Below are 22,249 nucleotides of genomic sequence, written 5' to 3'. Positions count from 1 at the left end.
CAGTGAGAGTTTTGTTCCTCCTCCCATTAGCTATTTTGAGAACGGTAACACATGTCCCAAAGTGACTGGGATATCAAACTCAGTTCCAGCTGCAAACAGTAACATTCTAACCAGCAAGACAGGGCACTTTATTCATTAAAAATTCTCTATCAGTGTAATTAATATGTGCTTTTGTTTTAAAAGGAAATAATAACCAAAGTCAGAATCAGTTCTAAAATATTTGGTAATGAGATATTAGCTAATCCTGGAAATAAATTGGTGAAATTACTTGTCAGGCATTTAAACTTGCTGTTATGTTACTGTGCAATGAATTTTGGCCAGAATCAAGAGAAGTAAACCAACTTAGCACAAACCACAAACTTCAGACAATTGTTGTCCAGAATGGACAATACATGCTAACTTTTGTGTGTTATCTTTGTTACCCCCTTCCCAATATACATATAAAAAGATTCTGACTCCCTTTAAGCTTCCTCCTCTTTTTCTCTCTCTCTTCTCCCCCCCCCCCCCCCCACAACAAAAAATATGATGCTTTACTTATTCATGGACTGAATGATCAATATTCCATTAGTTAACTGGCAAATTTTGTGGCTGCAGTTAATGGTTTGGAGATATTGGTGCAGAATTTCCTGCAACGGTGAGATTGGCGGTGTTTGCTGTAAACTTTGTTGTTTTCCATGTGGATCCTGCAGGCCCAAAGTTTCTCCAAACTTTGCTGGATTTATAATTTGGATGCAGCAGGCAAAGCAGAGAGTCAGAAGTGGCACAGCCAGTGACTAATGTTTGCTCTATATCTGGCTGGTCACTCGGATGTTTGTGTGGTTTTGTTCTTTCACCAGCTCACAGCCAAAATATAGCATTAGGGCTTCAATGCATTGATTGGCTGATCATTGGAAATACCTTTCTTGGCATTGTACGCATAAGGTTACTTCAGAGGATGGGCAAGAGTGACGTAGAGTTATACCAAAAATGTGCTTGAGAGAATTTTTATAGTGTGATGGCAGTTTCCTAATTGAGAAACGATGCAATCAAAGAAAGCTGCTCCATTTACATGGACTTCCTGTATGGGTGCAGGGATTGATTGGCTATTTAAGAAATTTAAAGAGCAACTCTGAACATTAACAGTCTGTATTAGAAGCTGGACCTACAGCAACTCAGACAACCACTTTATTAAAGTTGTCTTATTGGTGAATATTCTGAATTCACAAAACACTGCACAAACATTCCAGATACTGTTAAATTATATAATAATTGCAGTGAAGCTAAAACAAAGTATTTACAATCAAATTCAAAAGCAGTTTTATGTAGACCTAACATCAGTATCTTACCAAATAACTTGTTACCAAGTTCAAGTTTGTTCTTGACTCTGTTCTGGTATAGCATGTCATTTGGAAACCTTAGTATAAGCAGTAGTCTATGTTCATTGTATATCGGTTATATTTATTGGTAGATACCTGAGAAGCACAACACAGGTTATTCCTTCCATACAATAAAGTTTCAGAAAGCACTATTTTATATCAGAATTTCTAAAAAGTTTTAGTACTGTTTTCTGTGGAATTCTAATAATATTTGGTTGCGATCTCTGATCCTCTGATGTTTCTATAAATTGCATATACTGAGTATTCATTACACATCAGGGTGGATGTCAATTTAACTAACTTATACGTAACAGCCTGTATCCCCATTCTGCTTAATATTAGCTAGCTTTCGGAAGAATTTCTTTTATGTTGAAAGGTTAGTTTCACAAATTGAAGCAAAGCTGTTTTTGCTTTGGAAACCAGACACATAATAAATCATTACCTGCAATAATTTTGTGGTCTTTAGACTCTTTGTGCAGACAAGACTGTTGTTAAAAAGATGGCGGCCCACTGTTGTCATTATTTTTGAGTTTTAAGTTTCAGTAGTGAGAAAACAAATGCTCATTCAAGAAATTTACATTTGCCATGGATATTTATGGGGGAATGAAGCTTTGACTAACCTCTTGTTTCAAAGACTGTGCAAAAATCTTAGGTAATAATGGCATGACATAAGTCACTTAATGTCATTTCCTCTTTGTGCTGTAAAACGGACAGTACGATGAAGATGCGCCATTACAATTACACAATTCCCAGTGAAATTCTTTCAGTTCATCCCGTAGTTATATAAATGCTCAAAAAATTCCTTGTTCCCTACCCCTTTCCAAAAAGAAAATTGGAAAATAAATTGCTTCTTGACCATTGACTTCAATAGTGGACACAATGATTTTCTAGGTGGTATTTATTGTATTTATCATGTCCATATTTCCTGGAAGAACCCAACAAGATATGGTAAATTAATAAAGCAAAAGGAGGCAAAGAGTGCAATGGACCTAGTGCCATTTTACTGACAAAGTTACATCTTAATTCACAGTATCTCATTCACAAAGTTTTTATCTGTTGCGCAAGGAGTATTGAGGAGTGCTATAAACACAGATTACATTCAATCTTGTAAGTAAAAGATGGATCATGTGTGTAATAATTTTTTTTATCAGTTTTGTAATCTTTAAGTGCCATAAAGTTGAATGAAAAAGCCACTGCCTTGTCATGCAGTGAATGCAGTGTAGAATAAGATATTCCAGACTATAAATGAGAGAACATAAACGTTTTCCTATGGAAGGTGCACCTTGTGATAAATCACACTTCAGTCCAGTCTAACCAAAAAAACTGTTTATAATTCCACAAGTTTATCTTGTTTGTATATAATACCACCCATCAGCTCCTGCTCAAACTGGTAATGGTATAATGACTACAAACATTCAAGTGGCTTGCCGACAAATCCCAAGTGGATTGAAGCTACAACCTGGTAGTCCAAGAACTGAATTATCTGTTCTGCACATCACCAGAGGATTGTCACGTAAAGTAGGTTTCAAGGTGTGATGATTTGCCAGATCTTTCATCTGTGTTGCACCTCTTACCTACTGAGTCACTCTTATGTATTAAACTGTCTAGTGACATTTCGTTTGACACAGTTTATTTTTTTTAAAAGACTCTTTATTTCTACCAACTGCTGTAGGGGGCCTCACTTGTGCTAATCCTCACGCTGTGTTCCTTGTTGCTGCTGTCACTTAGTCTGTGATGCAAACAGCTAGCAATTTCTGGCCGATGATGGAGAAACTGCCAAACTCACTTGGATCAGCAGGGACTCACTCAGATCAACAATACAAACTGTATTGCTAAATCCTTTTCGGGTAATATTTAACTTGAAGACATGTAAATGTAAATCAGTGGAGTACAGTTCTTTATTTACACCTGCATCTGTTTTGAGATTGAAACATTGACACAAGTTGTTTTGTTCTCTCTGGGAACTATGGGTGGGGGAAAAGTGGCACATGACATGTGCAAGAATGCCTCTCCATTAAAATGAGCTTATTTGCACAAGTTTTGGTTGCATGGGTTTCACGTATTTTAAATGTCTTGTTATTCTGTTGCAAATGTCTTTCATGACCAAGAAATTCAGATATATTACAGAAGTTGGAGATGCTAAGTGTTCTTATGTAGGAAAACATTTAAAAAATAATAATCTATGATGCAAAATTTGTTATCATAAATAGTTAAGCTATCAAAAGATTGCAGAATACAAAGGAATGCTACCATTTTAAACCTTGTTCTTGAAGAGAAGAGGCTACATAATGCTGCTCTTACTGTCATTCTAGAATACTTTTCTGTATACCATGATATACTTGTGAAGAATACTGGGTTTTTGTGAGATCCAGAGTAGAGCATGTCAGAAAAATGCTATAGTATGATTCACCTTTTCAATTTAGAACTCTAACCATATTTTTGGAAAAAAAAAAGCTAAAGTAAATCAACTCCCTGTTTTTAACAGATGTGAGAATTGCGTGGAACTGCTGTTTGTTAGAGGTTCAGGAAACTGTCAGGAGTGTGGGACAGCACTGCGAAAGAACAACTTCAGAGTGCAACTCTTTGAAGATCCTACAGTGGACAAGGAGGTAGAGATTCGAAAGAAAGTATTAAAAATGTAAGAATTTTATTTTTGCTGCTGTTTAGCATCTGTGGAGATACTTACGTGCACAGCATTCCATTCATAGAATGTACAGCACAGAAACAGGCTGTCACTAAGTGTTTTGCTATTTTGTCTTTTAGCAAAGATTCCAGTATCTTTCCAAGACTGATAAGTTAACTGATCTATATTTCTCGGAGTTAGTTCTACCTTCCTTTTTAAAAGATAGGAATTTATTTGCTGTCTGCCAGTTCTGTGGTGGTGTTCTTATAAATGGTCCCCACCTGAAACATCAACTTATCCGATCTCTCTACAGGTCATGGCTAACCTGCTGAGTCTTTCCAGCAGTTTCTGATTTTTAATGAGTCTTTAATTAATCAGAATATGCTTTGAACTTTGGGAAATCATCCTGATACTCTGCCAAATATCACCATCCAAGTACTGATATCAATTTAGTCAGATTTACTATAAAAAGGGAATTAATATGTGTAATTATTTTAAGCTTTAAAGGCATGCAAGTTATACTTATTCACAGAAGAAGCATGCAGGGCATAATTTTAAGTGCCACCTTGGCTCAGTGGTTGCATACTTGTCTCTTGGCCAATATCTTGTGGTTTTAAGACCAGATTCAGGACTTGAGTGTATAATCTTGGCTGGCGTGCCAATACTGAGGGAGTGCTGTATTGTTGGAGGTTTTGTCTTTGTATGAGATATTAAAGCTAGGACCCATCTGGCTGTATGGATGGACCGATAAGGCACTGTTTGAATGAGCTTTCCTGGTGTCCTCACCAGCATTTATTCCTTAGATAACATCACAAAAACAGATTAATTGATAATTTATCTAATTTCTGTTTGTGGAATGTTGCGGAGGGCAAATTGGCTGCTACATTCATCAACAAAAATGATAACTACTTTCAAATATAATTAGTTCACTGTGAAATGCGTTGGGACATCCTGAGGATGTGAAAGGTGCTATGTAAATGCAAATGCTTATTAATATTAAGAATGGCTGTATGTATTCTAAAAATTAAACATCAAGCTAATTATGATTTTTAGAGATTAAAAGTAGTCTTTTAAAATCAGTGTGAGGAATGTTAGTGTTGGGGAATGGAACTCTTCCCATTTTAGGCACCCACTATTAGCATCGAGTATACTCAAATACAGAGTAAAGCTCCTTCTGTTGTGACTCACCAGTGTACCTCAGTCCAAACTCAAAGTGCACCAGTCTGACTGTTTCTATTTTCACATCTGCCATTCCTTTGTGTCTCTTGAGTGAGGTTGCTAATTAATGGCAAGCAAGGATCAGTTTTGTGTTGTACTTGGAACAGAGACTACCCAAATTCATTTTACACAGGAATATTACAGCCAACAGGCATAGGAGAATGCAAAAGCAATATACTACGGATGCTGGAAATCTGAAATAAAAACAGAAAATGCTGGAAATACTCAGCATATCTGGCAGCATCTGTAGAAAGAGAAACGGAGTTAACGTTTCAGGCCAATGACGTTTCATCAAAACTCAGTCTGTTCTGAAGAAAGATCAACGACCTGAAACGTTAACTCTGTTTCTGTCTCCACAGATGCTGCCTGACCTGCTGAATATTTCCAGTATTTTCTGTTTTTACTTTAGGCATGACAGAATGTTGTACCCATCAATCTGGGATGGTTATTTAAATATTTAACCCTAATAGTTAATAACCAAGCAAAGTAAATACTGTATCAACTTCCACTTACACAATTATACATGTGATTGAAATGGACAACTGTATTGTCATGAAGACCCCCACCTGCCAAGAATGAGGCATATTAATTTTGTCATATGAACATTAATTTTAAACTGTTGCTGGAGTGAAGAAATGGTTTGTTTAAGGAGATCACCAGACATTTGGCTGGAGGACATTTGTATACTTGGTGCTTGGAGAAGTAAAGCAACTACTCCCTAGTCCAATTAACCCAAATGGATTTTGATCACCAGACATTGAAGGTGTAAGAAAGCTCGTATTCCAGTGCCTGCTAAGATGGAGAATCCACAAACGCAGGAGTGGTTAAACCAGCTGGTCACATGACTAACCCGCTGGCCCAAGCTTTTTGAACTAGACAGAGGACAGTTTAAGGACAGACTGCAGATTGCAACTGAACCTGGAACAAGAGAGCCTCTCTCCAGGCTGGCGCTCTCTCGCTTTCTCACAAGCCTCCGGACCCACTGAAGTCGCTTAAACCTCGAGAAAAAAGACTCCTACAATGAAACAAGTTAAAGTGTGCACTGGGCCCCAACGAACATCAAGAATTACCGGCAACCAAAGACTCCACATTGACCTCAAAGGACTGTAAATACACCCAACTATTGCCTCAGACTTTTCCCTTTATTCTTTCTACTTTTTCTGTCTCTATCTGCGTGTGAGTTTATCGTGTTTGCATGCTAGCGTGGTCGCATATTTGTTGTCGTTTACTGGATTAGAGTTTAAGGTTAATAAACTTCCACCTTTCTTCTTTAAATCTAAGGAAACCTGTCGGATTGATTTCTTTGCCTTACAATTGGAAAGCAGTGAACAAGGATTCACTGAGGGGGAGCTAAAACACATTTAAAAAAAAATTAAACCCTGTTACGGTTAAACCAGGCAAAGGCTGAGAGGGAACTCCTGGACTTCTTTCTCACCTGGTGGTAACAGTATGATGCAACATCCATATCCTCTCCTGGTATTGGGTGTCATAGGTTGGATGCACAGATTTAACACAGTAAAGGCAAGCTCATAATTATGGAGTAGCTGGAGGGAAATTACTTGTTATTGATGTGTTAACTGTTCATCAATTTAAGCTTAACCGTTTTTCTATCTGAGTTTAGTTTTCAAAGGGAACAACATTATATTGTGAAGTATTTACACAACAGGATACATCAGTTTTTTTCCATGTATTGCATGTTAAATAGGCTTGTTTTGATGGTGTGCAGTTTTAGGAGCGCGCTATGTCGGATAGGAATTTTTTTTGGAAGTCTTTCAGCTTTGAAACTGGTTTATTGTGAATTCAACCTCTAATTGTCAGTCCTAGACCAAATAGGGTTTATCTCCAGACAGGATTCCACTGTTTTAGATCATATTGATTTTGTGAAGTCTTCGAATTTATTCACAGTCCTAAAACATGAAGACCAGGTAGTGTTGGTTGACCCAGCACCTTTGTTAATCTGATTTACGATGTGTTAGTGTGTTAGTGTTACAGCTGTATGTTGCCGCAAAGCGAAATTATATAGCATCTCAGTTCTGCTTATGGTGTAAGTGCAGTATAAATTCAGGCATCAGAGTGAAGAGGTTTGAGACTCTCTAGAAGACTTTTAATTCTGGATTTACATGACATGAACTTAGCATCAGTGCAAAGTGGAAACAGCTTCGTACCAGAACTGAACTTGCAGTTTAAATGCAGCTTTAAATGTTGACTCTGTCAGCACTAATTTATTTCTCCAGCTCTTTGTAGAATTGTAATATTCAGTCTCCAAATGAACCATCACAGAATTGCTCAACTGCAGTTTTCTGTCGGCTCCACCAGTGTGTGATTCCTTAAGATCAGCAGAGGCATCTCTTCTATCCAGCCTGCTAACATACATCAGCATCAGTTGAGTTGGTGTGTTAAGAAAACCCTTCTTTAAACACCTGGTTCTTAAACAGTTTTTCATTAAATTTGATGGTGGGCACTCTCACTTAGTCATGGTGAGCAAATTATATCCTGAAATAAGCATTTCCCCAATGTTCAGACCTGAATTGTTTTGTATGTCTAGATTTATCATGAACTTTAGCATTAAATGTTGTAATGCATTGATTTTTAAAATTTCATTTTTGATTTGACTAATGTATAATAGTTTGTAATGCTTACAATTAACAAAATATAAATGAGTTTTGCTGAAAATAGAGACATGTCGAAGTCATCAGGACAATTGCAAGAATAACTAATGTAAGGGAAAACAACAACTTGTACTGCTATATGTGCTAAGAATTATGCTGACAACCAATTTAAGATGGTCAGTAGGGCTCGCAGTGTGGCGCATTTGCACGTACTGGAAGCTACATATATTAATACACTGGGCCCTGTTCTTTGCAGACAGAGAGAATATGTACAAACATTGCCCCTGTTTCAGCTGAACAAAATAAGTGACAGCCATTCGCTGGTTCATTCCTCAGGGAAATGCCTTGACCAATCAGAGTCAAGCTGCCTGGTTTAAATTTTACATAAAGCTTGGCAGTTAACTGTTGGTCACCGCAAACTGGTGCATTTGCCTTGGCAACACCTGTACCTATCAGAGTTCACTTGCCAACCAATCAGCACTCTCTTCTCATGCAGTATAAGTTGTTGTTTTTCCTTACATTGGTTATTCTTGCGATTGTCCTGATGAGTGCAAGACAAAAAGATTCGACAACCTGTCTCTATTTTCAGCAATACTGAAGTTCTGTACTACTAAATGACTCAAAATCTAAATGTTTAATTTGTTCAATAATCCTGTTTACTCCTTTTTGGATATGAAGATACAACAAAAGAGAAGAAGACTTTTGTACTCTCAATGAATATAATGATTTTCTTGAAGAGGTTGAAGATGTTGGTAAGTCTGAAACTTGATGAATAAATGTTTAATCAATCCAGCAATACCTGTGCATCAAAGGACTAAACTTAATGAGTCCTGGAAGTAGTTAAAAGTATTATATTGGGCAATCATCAGGGATAAACATGGCTGGTTTATATACCCCAATTTAAACCCATAGATTATCCTTTTAATACTGGGACCTCAGTAACTCAGTGTTTTTGTTCAATTTTCTGAAATATTTAACTTTTTTCAAATATATGAACCCACAAATTGATAAATACAAACTGCTTGCCCCATTACTTTTTATCATCATCATTGTTTTAATCAAAATATCAGTTAAAACTGAAATTTGCATTGTGGGCAGATACTTGAGATTCTTGGATCTCAATGTTCAGTCCACATAACATTTTGTTTTTATGTAAAAGATTTTAGACTCAGATGGCATAATGAGAAAGACTTGGAATATGGCTTATGTGAGAAAAAGTGGCAAATTGTAATGAATATCACGAGAAGTTCTCTAAATGTCTCACTGTATTGGTGTATGACTGGAGTAACACAAAGACCAAACTGATTGGGAATGACAGATTTTCTTCCCTAAGGAAATTAGTGAACCAGTTGAGTTTTTACGATGCTCTAGACAGTTTTATTTCAGTAGCATACCTGCTTCTTATCTCCAGAATTATTTTTTTATTTTTGAATTCAAACTCTCAAACTGCCATGATGGGATTTGAACTCTGATTCTCTGGATTACTAGTCCAGTTATGTAACCACTACACTGCTGTATGCCATGATCTACAGCCAAATGTAATGATTTAGCTGTGTGCTTCAGTTAGGATTTCTGATTTTAAAACTGCAGATCACCAGCCAGAAGTGCACAATCTCAGATGTTGGTCTAGATTGTTTTTGATATTTTTGACAAGTAAGCTTCCAGATTCCACACTGAATGTCATGTGGATAAAGATAGATGTGGAGTTCTAAAAGAGATGCCTCTGTGTTGACCTTATGGAATCCCACACTGGACTCTTCCTTTATAATGTGGATTTTGGCTGGCTCCAAAGTAAATTGACCGTAACTCATTTCTAAAGCAGCGCCAGTTCTCAGCAAAATCGCCTTACTGTTTGTGTACTGAAATTTTAATAGTCAATAAATTTTTATTTTAAAAAGACAAAATATCTGCTACAGCAACAAGTGAAGAATGTAATTACTGAATGCAGCAATACACATTGCTTGTCTTGCAATGTATTAATGGTTGAATTGTTGACTATGGAGAGGAAGACAACTGAATAATATTTCACTGTGCATAACTAGGGGCTAAAAAAACAGCTGTTATATTAGACATTTATTCTATCTATTTGCTTTCCATGAAATAGTTCTGTTTATGCCATGAAAGTGCTATGAATGCAATTGCATATCGTTCTTCTCGGGCTCAGAAGACAGTTTATGAAGTGACTTAAATAATCCGTGAAGGGATTTTCAGTATGTGTTATGCATTAGGCTGCATCATTCTACATGTTTTATGGAAATATTCATGACACATGTAGCATCATTTGAATTTTATTTTTGGTGATTATGCTTTTGTGTCCGGTACTTATTCTTTTGTACAGAAATGAATACCAAAAGCCTTACTAGAAGGAAGAAAATGAACACAGAAGAGTTGAGGGCTGATTTGAAATTGGGAGGTTTTACTCCACAGTCTAATACCTACATTAAAGTATAGAATGCACAATTGCAGTAGCATGTAAATATGACCAAAAACTCCTGAAGATGTAATATGAAGAACACTGATATGACTGCTTTTTTCACTTAAAGTTTCGTTAAGTAATAAGGTAGACAAGGATGTAACAGGAAAATAGGATGCAGGGAATTCGAAACTTAATGGTCATGAAAATCAATGGGTAAACCTTGGATGATCATTGAAACGTAGTAAAGTAAATTTGCATTGCAGTCTATTCCAGTTAATGCAAAGTCTTTTTTGCTTGAAAAATAATAACCGGTAAGTCAAATTTAGCAACTTTCAATTAGGAGGAACAAATGATATTGGGTATTGGATTGATAGACTTACTACATAATAAAGTTTTTTTTTTTTGCAGTGAATAATCTGACCAACAATGTGGATGTGGAGAATACTAAAAGAAAAATGGAGCAATACCAGAAGGACAACAAAGACATTATTTACAGAAACAAGCTAAAACTGGTCAGTTGATCTCTTTAATTTAAAATTCCTATTTTAGTGAACTTCAGTTAAATGTATATGTAATCTTGTAAGTAGAGTACCCCACCACTTATAGAGAGCCCATTCATGTGAACACTGTTTGCCTGCTAAGTGCAATAGCTGACACCATGTTAATAAAATGAAAAGTAATTTCAATTGCAGTATTTGTTTTTAGAAACTTCTCAATGGCGCAGTGGATTTTCTTTACTAATAGTTGAGTGACAGAGTGAATATCTTTGACAAGGGACGGTAACCCAGAGCACGGGTGCTTGCTTGATCCACATGAAGAGCACAGTAAATAATCAAAGACCAGGGCTGATATCATTTGGAAAATGAAAGCCTATAAGTCAGCCATTGGATCAAGTGGACCTTGCTGTCCCAGGCTTAATGTAGGGGAACAAGTTTGGCACGTCTGCAAACAGATCTCCGTATTACACAGTAGAGCTCAGCTGGTAAATACATGAAAACATTGACACAGACCCATAAATGGAGCCAATTGGAAGCAGAAATTGATCTTTTCTTTTACATTTAATGTGAAAAAATGATTAAGCACAGCTTTTCAGCTTGTGGCCGGCGCAGTGGTTAGCACCGCAGCCTCATAGCTCCAGCGACCCGGGTTCAGTTCTGGGTACTGCCTGTGCGGAGTTTGCAAGTTCTCCCTGTGACCGCGTGGGTTTCCGCCGGGTGCTCCAGTTTCCTCCCACAGCCAAAGACTTGCAGGTTGATAGGTAAATTGGCCATTATAAATTACCCCTTGTGTAGGTAGGTGTTAGGAGAATGGTGGGGATGTGGTAGGGAATATGGGGTTAATGTAGGATTAGTATAAATGGGTGATTGTTGGTCGGCACAGACTCGGTGGGCTGAAGGGCCTGTTTCAGTGCTGTATCTCTAAATAAATAAAAAATAAAAATAAAAAGAAATAAAATTTTCCTGCCCGAAATAAATGGAGCACTTAAGATGCTATATCCAGCAACTTGAAATTGATGCTAATGCAAATGGTTATCTGTTTTGGTCAATATAAGCAGCTGCCTGTTTTAAACATGGACATTTTTAAGTGGTGGGGACTGTAACCAATGTGCCCTCAAAGCAGGTTGAGCACACAAGTTCGCTTCTTTAAGTTACTGCGCTTGCACAGCCACACAAAAGAATGTAAAGGGCCCACATAGTTTAATAAATGGTGCACGCACAAAAAAAAACTGGAGGAACGTTGATTGTAACAGAATAACTTTGATATCCAAGACTTAGAAAAAGGAAAATATTCCACATAATTTTCTTTAGAAACTTTTTGTGGCTTGGCTGTAACTACCATAGAAGAGTCATTCTTCTAATGTAAAGTTCTGATCCCATTGCTCTATTTTGTAGAATTCCCTCTTTTTAAACCCACCCATATTAAATGTTTTGTTATTTCTGTATTTTGTAATTTCAAAACTGCAGCTATAACTCTCAAATAGATCGAATCTTACCGTACAGAGAACCAGAGGGGAGGTAAGGGATACATCCGATAGGGAAATTTCAAATGCCAAGTTTAGATCAGAATATAAGGAAGATTGCATTCATTACAATATTTCTTGCTAATATAATGAACTATTGAATGCAGAAGGTGTTTTAACACTTTCTTTTGAGTTGAGGTGTCTTCATGTCTGAATGTTCGCATGGGGTTATGTTTCTCGTTATCATTGTGACTTCTAATCAAAGTGTGCTCGATTACTGTTTTTGCATGCAGTCTTTTTATAAATGCAGCACTACTTTTTATTCTTTCTCGGCAAGTATGTAGAAACCCATTATAGGACTTTTTATGATGATTATCTCCAGTTATTGCTTTCTATTCCCTTTACTGAAAGCTGTTGCTGGTACACTACTTGTGTTAATCATAGAATGTTATGACATTGTGTCTCACAGAATCGCAGAATAATACAGTGCAGAAGAGGCCCGTCGGCCCATTGAGTCTGCACCGATGCATTAAAACACCTGACCTGTCTACCTAATCCCATTTGCCAGCACTTGGCCCATAGCCTTGAATGTTATGACGTGCCAAGTGCTCATCCAGGTAATTTTTAAAGGATGTGAGGCAACCAGCATCTACCACCCTCCCAGGCAGGGCATTCCAGACCGTCACCACCCTCCTGGGTAAAAAAGTTCTTCCTCAAGTCCCCCTTAAACCTCCTGCCCCTCACCTTAAACTTGTGACCCCTCGTAACTGACCCTTCAACTAAGGGGAACAGCTGCTCCCTATCCACCCTGTCCATGCCCCTCATAATCTTGTACACCTCGATCAGGTCACCCCTCAGTCTTCTCTGCTCCAGCGAAAACAACCCAAGCCTATCCAACCTCTCTTCATAGCTTAAATGTTCCGTCCCAGGCAACATCCTGGTGAATCGCCTCTGCACTCAATGCAATCACATCCTTCCTTTTTTCAGGTTTTGTTTCAGGTTTGCACTTGCTGCTGTTCAATATTCAGTGTATTCACACCTAATCTGTACTAATGCTTTGTCTTTCAACACACCATTAACATATTGTTTGCCTTTGCTCCGTGACCTTTTGGTCAGCTATGTGGCCTGGTCCAATCTGCACCTTCTCCTTTGTTATCTCTTGCCCCACCCCCACCTCACTTGCTTATAATCTGTGACTTTTCTAATATTTGTCAGTTCCGAAGAAGGGTCACTGACCCGAAACGTTGACTCTGCTTCTCTTTCCACAGATGCTGCCAGACCTGCTGAGTGATTCCAGCATTTCTTGTTTTTGTTTCACATCCTTCCTATAATGTGGCGACCAGAATTGCACACAGTACTCCAGCTGTGGCCTTCCCAAAGTTCTGTACAACTCCAACATGACCTCCCTGCTTTTGTAATCTTTGCCTCGATTGATAAAGGCAAGTGTCCCATATGCCTTTTTCACCACCCTATTAACCTGCCTTTCAGCCTTCAGAGATCTAAGGACAAACACGCCAAGGTCCCTTTGTTCCTCGGAACATCCCAGTGTCAGGCCATTCATTGAATACTTATGTGTCACAATACTCCTTCCAAAGTGTATCACCTCACACTTTTCAGCATTAAATTCCATCTGCCACTTTTCTGCCCATTTGACCATCCCGTCTATATCTTCCTGTAACCTAAGACACTCCACCTCACTGTTAACCACTCGGCCAATCTTTGTGTCATCCACGAACTTACTGATCCTACCCCCCACATAGTCATCTATGTCATTTATATAAATGGCAAACAATAGGGGACCCAGCACAGATCCCTGTGGTACGCCACTGGACACTGGCTTCCAGTCACTAAAACAGCCGTCTGTCTTCACTCTCTGTCTCCTACAGCTAAGCCAATTTTGAATCCACCTTATCAAGTTACCTTGTATCCCATGTGCATTTGCTTTCTTGATAAGTCTCCCATGTGGGACTTTGTCAAAGGCTTTGCTGAAATCCATGTAAACTATATCAACTGCACTACCCTCATCTACACACCTGGTCACATGCTCAAAAAATTCAATCAAATTTGTTAGGCATGACCTCCCTCTGACAAAGCCATGCTGAGTATTCCTAATCAAATTTTGCCTCTCCAAGTGGAGATAGATTCTCTCCGTCAGAATTTTCTCCAGTAGTTTCCCTACCACTGACGTGAGACTCACTGGTCTGTAGTTCCCTGGCTTATCTCTACAACCTTTCTTAAATAGTGGGACCACATTAGCTGTTCTCCAGTCCTCTGGCACCTCCCCCGTGGCCAGAGAGGAATTAAAAATTAGGGTCAGAGCCCCTGCAATCTCCACCCTCGCCTCCCACAGCATCCTGGGACACAAATCGTCTAGGCCTAGAGATTTTTCCACTTTTAAGCCTTCCAAAATCTCCAATACCTTGTCGCTCTCTCTGACAATTTGCTCAAGAACCTCACAGTCTCTCTCTCTGAGTTCCATATCTACATCCTCATTCTCTTGGGTGAAGACAGACGTGAAGTATTCATTCAATACCCTACCAATGTCATCTGGCTCCACCCACAAATTTCCCCCTTGGTCCCTAATGGGTCCTACTCTTTCCCTGGTTATCCTCTTCCCATTGATATAGAATATCTTGGGAATTTCCCTACTTTTACCAGCCAGAGCTTTCTCATATCCCCTCTTTGCTCTCCTAATTCTTAAGCTCCATCCTACACTTTCTGTACTCCACTAATGCTTCCATTGATTTGCTCTCCTTGTATTTGCTAAAAGCCTCTCTTTTCCTTCTCATCATACCCTGAATGTTTCAGGTCATCCATGGTTCTCTGGGCTTGTTGCTCCTACCTATTACCCTAGAGGGAACATGTTGGGCCTGTGCCCTCCCCATTTCCTTTTTGAATGCCCCCCCACTGCTCTTCTGTAGATTTTCCGACAAGTAACTCTTTCCAGTCTACCTTGGCCAGATCCTGCCTTATTTTACTAAAATTCGCTCTCCCCCAATCCAAAACTTTTCTGTGCTGATTATTTGCAAGAGCTGTCCAACTAGCCCCACACCCAAGCCTTTTCCCCAAAACCCTGCAAGTTAGTCTACTTCAAGTACATGTCCAATTGCCTTTTTGAAATTTTCTTTGGATTTGCTTCCACCACCCTTGCAGGTAGCGTGTTCCAGATCTTAACAACTCTCTGTGGAAAAAAAATTGCATCATTTTCCCCCTCATTCATGACCTTGGGTTGCAAATCCACTTGGCGGAGGCCATGGTTTCTCCCTACTTGCTCTATTGAAACCTCTCATAATTTTGAATACTTCTTTTGGGTCTTCACAGGCACAGTGGGCCAAATAGACTCCTTCTGTGTTGCAAGATTCGATTATTAACTTTCTTTGCTGTAAGGAGAACAATGTCAGCTTCTCCAATCTCTTCAGCTGAGACTGAACTGTGATTTTTAAAGGTTTAGCATGACTTCCTTGTTTGTTTTGTATTCAAAACCAAGTTCCCCATACCCTTTTCTTTTTACTGCCTTATCAATTTGCCCTTCCACCTTTAAAGATTTGTGAATATACAGCCCAGGTCCCTCTGCTATTGTGCCCATTCAAAGTAGTACCATCTAGATTATACTGGCATTCCATGTTGTTCTTCCCAAAGTGTTTCACCTCGCACTTACCAGCATAAAGTTGCATCTGCCATGGTCTGCCCTTTTCTGCAGTCTGACTATGTCCTCCTGAAGCCTGCTATTATGCCTGTCACTATTTACTACATTGTAAAGTTTTGAATCATCTTCACATTTTGCAATAGTGCTCCTTACATCCAAGTTCAGGTCATTTATGTATAGCAAGAAAAGTAGTTATCCTAATACTGAACACTGTGGGTCTGCATTTTTGTTTTATTCATTCGTGGGATGTGGGCATGCTGACAAGGCCAGCATTTATTGCCCATCCCTAATTGCCCTTGAGAAGGTGGTGGTGAGCTGCTTTCTTGAACCGCTGCATTGCTTGTTGTGTAGGTACACCCACAGTGCCGTTAGGAAGAGAGTTCCAGGATTTTGAGCTAGTGACAATGAAGGAACAGTGATATAGTTCCAGGTCAGGATGGTGTGTGGCTTGGAGGGGAATTTGCAGGTGGTGGTGTTCCTGTGCATCTGCTGCCCTTGTCCTTCTAGATGGTAGAGGTCCTGGGTTTGGAAGGTGCTGTCCAAGGAGCCTTGGTGAGTTGCAGCAGTGCATCTTGTAGATGGTACACACTGCTGCCACTATGCGTTGGTGGTGACTGAAGTGAATGTTAAAGGTTGAGGATAGGGTGCCAATAAGCGGGCTGCTTTGTCCTGGATGAAGTCGAGCTTCTTGAATGTTGTTGGAGCTGCACCCATCCAGGCAAGTGGAGAGTATTCCATCACACTTGTGACTTTTAGATGGTGGACTGGCATTGGGGAGACAGGAGGTGAGTTACTCGCTGCAGATTTCCTAGCCTCTGACCTGCTCTTGTAGCTACAGTATTTATGTGGCTGGCCCAGTTCAGTTTCTGGTTAATGGTGACCCCCAAAGATGTTGATAGTGGGGGATTCAGCGATGGTAATGCCATTGAATGTCAAGGGGAGATGGTTAGATTCTCTCTTGTTGGAGATGGTCATTGCCTGGTACTTGTGTGGCGCGAATGTTACTTGCCACTTATCAGCCCAAGCCCAGATGTTGTCCAGGTCTTGCTGCATTCGGACATGGGCTGCTTTAGTATCTGAGTAGTTGCAAATGGTGCTGAACATTGTGCAATCATCAGCGAACATCCCCAGTTTTGACCTTTTATTGTGGAGGGAAGGTCATTGATGAAGCAGCTGAAGGTGGTTGGGCCTAGGACACTACCCTGAGGAACTCCTGCAGTGCTGTCCTGGGACTGAGATGATTGGCCTTCAACAACCACAACCATCTTCCTTTGTGCTGGATATGACTCCAACCAGTGGAGAGTTTTGCCCCTGATTCCCATTGACTCATGTTTTGCTAGGGCTCCTTGCCATACTCTGTCAAATGCTGCCTTGATGTCAAAGGCAGTCACTCTCACTTCACCTCTGGAGTTCAGCTCTTTTGTCCATGTTTGGACCAAGGCTGTAATGAGGACAGGAGCTGAGTGGCACTGGTGGAACCCAAACTGAGTGTCAGTGAGCAGGTTATTGCTGAGCAAGTGCTACTTGATAGCACTGTCGACTGCCCCTTCTATCACTTTGCCGATGGTCGAGAGTAGACTGATATGGCAGTAATTGGCCGGGTTGGATTTGTTCTGCTTCTTATGGGCAGGATATACCTGGAGATTTTTCCACATTGCTGGGTAGATGCCTGTGTTGTAGATATACTGGAACAGCTTGGCGAGGAGCACAGCTAGTCCTGCAGCATAGGTCTTCAGTACTATTGCCGGAATGTTGTCAGGGCCCATATCCTTTGCGGTATCCAGTGCCTTCAGCTGTTTCTTGGTATCACGTGGAGTGAATCAGATTGGCTGAAGACTGGCATCTGTGATGCTGGGGACCTCAGCAGGAGGCTGAGGTGGATCATCCACTTGGCAATTGTGGCTGAAGATGGATGCAAGTGCACCAGCCTTGTCCTTTGCACTGATGCGCTGAGCTTCCCCATTGTTGAGGATGGGGATGTTTGTGGAGCCTCCGCCTCATGGTAATTGTTAATTGACCACCGCTATTCACGACTTGATGTGGCAGGACTGCATAGCTTCGATCTGATCCGTTTGTTGTGGGATCACTTAGCCCTGTCTGTTGCATGCTGCTTCACTGTTTGGCATGCAAGTAGTTGTGTGTTGTAGCTTTACCACGCTGACACCTCATGTTTAGGTATGCCTGGTGCTGCTCCTGGCCCTCCTTATTGAACCAGGGTTTGTCCCCTGGCTTGATGGTAATGGTAGAGTGGGGGATATGCCAGGGCATGAGGTTACAGATTGTGGTTGAGTACAGTTCTGCTGATGATGGCCCACAGCACCTCATGAATGTCCAGTTTTGTGTTACTAGATTTGTTCAAAATCTATCCCATTTAGCACGGCGGTAGTGCCACAGGACATGATGGTGGGTATCCTGAATGTGAAGACGGGACTTTGTCTCCACAAGGACTGTGTGGTGGTCACTCCTACCAATACTGTAATGGACAGATGCATCTGCGACGGGTAGATTGGTGAGGATGAGGTCAGGTAGGTTTTTCCTTTTGCTGGTTCCCTCACTTCTTTTCAGTCAGTAAAACATTCATTCACCATTACGCTCTGCCTTTTATCCCAAAGCCAATAATGTACTCAACTTACCATGTGCTACAATTTGCCGAGTAGGTCTTTTTGTGGTACTTTATCAGATGCCTTTTGAAAGTTCATATACAAAATTTACTGCGCGACTTTCACTAATGCTCTCTGTTACTTCATCAAAGATCTCAGTCAGGTTAGCCAATCAAGATTTGCCTTTTAACAAATCCACCTGGCTGTCCCTAATTAATCTATGCTTCTCTAAGTGATTTTTTTTCCCCCCTTGGCAGTGGTCACTGGTAGATTTTCTACCACTGATTGACCTGTCGTTACTAGGTTTATCTCTCCCCTTTTTTTTGAATTGGGCTGCAACATTTGCAATCCTCTAGTCCTCTGGCACCACTCCAATATCCAAGGGAGATTTAAAGATTGTGGTCAGAGCTTCTGCTATCTTGATCTTTGCATCCCTCAGCAACAAAGGATGCATCCCTTCTTGACCAGGTAATTTGTTAACTTTAAGTGATGCCAACCTGTTTAACACCTCCTTTCTATTTTTATCTTATCCACTGATTGTACTTCCTCCTAGTCTGCTGCAAAGTTAATTTCATTCTCTTCTTTTGTGATTAACTTAATATCTTTTTATTACTGTAACATCCCACATTAAGAAGAATGAGAAAACCTTCTCTATTCCTTGAGCATCCATCCTTTAGGGCTGAATTTTACAAGCCCCTCGACATCGGGGGTCATGGCGGAGGGCCCGTAAACTTCTGCCGGGAGAGGTCTGCCAGCGACCCGGGTTCAGTTCTGGGTACTGCCTGAGCGGAGTTTGCAAGTTCTCCCTGTGTCTGCATGGGTTTCCACCGGGTGCTCCGGTTTCCTCCCACAGCCAAAGACTTGCATGTTGATAGGTAAATTGGCCATTGTAAATTGCCCCTAGTGTAGGTAGGTGGTCGGAGAATGGTGGGGATGTGGTAGAGAATATGGGGTTAATGTAGGATTAGTATAAATGGGTGGTTGTTGGTCGGCACAGACTCGGTGGGCCGAAGGGCCTGTTTCAGTGCTGTATCTTTATAAAATAAAATAAATAAAAAAAAATAAATATAAAATAAATAAAAAGATGGGGCTGGGAATAAAGATCATGTTGTTCATGTTGCCCCGAAAACAAACATTTAGAGGCGGGTGGGAAAGGGCTGCCATCATTTATTGCAATTTATACACTAAATGTGCCGAAATATTAATTTAAAAATTACAATTACTTCCAAGGGCTTGCAATTATTTAAAAATGGCGCCTGTGTGGTGGTGGCGGATGTCATTGCTGGGGATGCGGCAGCCGCCCTGATGACGTAGAGGGGGCGGCCGCTCCGCCTCTTCCATTTAAATGAGGCCCTGTGAGTAATATCACGGGGGCTCTGCGGCAGCAGTTCCGTGTCAGAAGGCCGCCGACTTCACAGCATGTTGCCGCAGAGCGCAGTGCGCTGATAAAATTCAGCCCATAGTGTGAAGCCCACAACTAAATACAGTACGACAACTGTAGTGTTATGAAGATTTTATATAGATACAACATTATGTTTCAACATTTGTATTCTACACCCAGTATTCCATTAGCTTTCTTATGGCTTAATTTACTTAAGGTACTGTTTTTAATGAACCTGAACTCCTAATTCCCTCTGCTGATCCACATCGCCCAATCTTCCCTCAATAAAAGTTTTTATATTTTTAATGGTAATGGATCACTTATTGGCATTAAATTTGTTGTCCGATATACCATTTTCTTAATGCCTCCTTTGGTATTCAAAATTATTTATTCCTATTTTAGTATTATCTGCAAATTTGGACATCATTCCCTCTTGCCCTATAATAATCATTGAAGTACACAGTGAACAGAAGTGGCTCCAGAGCAAAACCCTGTGAAGCACTGTTACCTACTTTCCATCACTGAGAAGTTGCACTAATTTCTCCTCTCTAGTTAGAAGGGAAGAAAGGCTCCAAAGTTACACTAACTTGCAAACAGATTCTTGATTAAGTTAAACTACTCCCAGAAAAGAAAGTTGCTCAGATCACTTACTGGAGGAATCAATGCCATTAAAACAGACCTAAAAAAGACCATGGACATATGTAACGACCTCTCTTCAGCAAATATAAACTCAATCAACTTTATCTTCTCAGCTCATAAATTTCGGACTGGATCAATCTTGTGTCCTCTGCACATTCTCTGGAGCCACAGTGTCCTTCTTGAGGGAGACTAAAATTGTACACAGTACTCTCAAATAAGGTGTACCAAAGCTTTATATAATTCTATCATTGTGATTCTAGTTTTATGCTGAGTAGTCCAAACAATATATTTAAATGACCACGTTTGCTTTGGCCATAGCAGATCCAATTACAATTTATTTCCTATGTCTAACGTCTTGATACGACCACACAAATTTGTGTCATCTGTTAATTTAATTACTATGGTTTATATCTTCCTTCACATCGTTAATGAATGTAATAAACAGAAGGGAACATAGCACTGACTATGGGGCATCACACTAACGGGTCTTCATTTCTTCATTTGGATTCAACATGATTGAGACCATCCTTTGTTTACAGTCTTATAGGTAATTTCTTATCCATTTTACCATTTCACTCTTCATTCATGTACAAATCTTCATGAGGCACTTTATCAGAAACTTTTTGGAAATCCAAACCAGTTAAGCATTTTTTGGTACATTTGAGTGTTTCTTGACCAGTGGGACTGCAGATTATTACTGTATGATTGACCATAATAAAATACTGATTTAATTTATGTTATGCTTCTTTCAGTTTGACTGGAACTTGTGTTGGATAATTTTTTTTTAGTTATGCTTTCCTAAAGAGGGCATTGCAGTGCTCATTTCTGTTTGTCATAGAGTTCGACAGCACAGAAACAGATCTTTCAGCCCATCGTGTCTGTGCCGACTATTAATCAACTATCTATTCTAATCCCATTTTCCAGCACTTGGCCCTTAGCCTTGTATGCTATGGTGTTTCAAGTGCTCATCTAAATACTTAATTGTTGTGAGGGTTCCTGCCTCTTCAGGCAGTGTGTTCCGGATTCCAACCACCCTCTGGGAGAAATTTTTTTTCCTCAAATCCTCTCTAAACCTCCTGCCCCTTACCTTAAATTTATGCCCCCCCCCCACTGTTTTTGACCCCTCTGCCAAGGGTAAAAGCTTTTTCCTATCTACCCTATTTATGCCCCTCATAATTTTGTATACCTCAATCAGGTCCCCCCTCAGCCTTCTCTGCTCTAAGGTAAACAACCCTAGCCTATCCAGTCTCTCTTCATAGCTGAAATGCTCCAGCCCAGGCAACATCCTGGCGAATCCCCTCTGCCCCCTCTCCAGTGTAATCACATCCTTCCTATAGTGTGGCGACCAGAACTGTACACAGTACTCCAGCTGTGGCCTAACTAGAGTTTTATACAGCTCCATCATAAGCTCCCTGCTGTTGTATTCTTTGCCTTGTCTAATAAAGGCAAGTATCCCATATGTCTTCCTAAACACCTTATCTACCTGTGCTGCTGCCTTCAGTGATCTATGGACAAGTACACCAAGGTCCCTCTGTACTTACTAACTTACTTGTTAGTCCTCCCAAAATGCATCACCTCACGCTTCTCAGGATTAAATTTCATTTTCCACTGCTCTGCCCATTTTACCAGCCCATCAATATCGTCCTGTAATCTAAGGCTTTCCTCCTCACTATTTACGACACCGCCAATTTTCGTGTCATCTGCGAACTTACTGATCATACCTCCTATATTCACATCTAAATCATTAATGTACACTACAAACAGCAAGAGTCCCAGCACCAATCCCTGTGTTGTCACCACTG

At 40.1% G+C, this 22,249-nt stretch overlaps 1 protein-coding gene across 1 annotated transcript in view; it reads left to right on the top strand.

Annotated features, from left to right (window-relative positions):
* The window catches only part of mnat1 (MNAT1 component of CDK activating kinase), a 256,635-nt gene that overhangs the window by 20,708 nt on the left and 213,678 nt on the right, over positions 1-22,249 (top strand). Inside the window, exons 2-4 of the mRNA XM_068038275.1 lie at positions 3,841-3,993; positions 8,484-8,557; positions 10,630-10,733. Of these exons, the coding sequence (XP_067894376.1) occupies positions 3,841-3,993; positions 8,484-8,557; positions 10,630-10,733 (331 nt within the window). The remainder of the gene's footprint in view (positions 1-3,840; positions 3,994-8,483; positions 8,558-10,629; positions 10,734-22,249) is intronic.

This window comes from Heterodontus francisci, chromosome 9, assembly GCF_036365525.1.
Source record: "Heterodontus francisci isolate sHetFra1 chromosome 9, sHetFra1.hap1, whole genome shotgun sequence".
Lineage (NCBI taxonomy): Eukaryota > Metazoa > Chordata > Chondrichthyes > Heterodontiformes > Heterodontidae > Heterodontus > Heterodontus francisci.
This window is presented reverse-complemented; position numbering and strand designations above follow the sequence as displayed.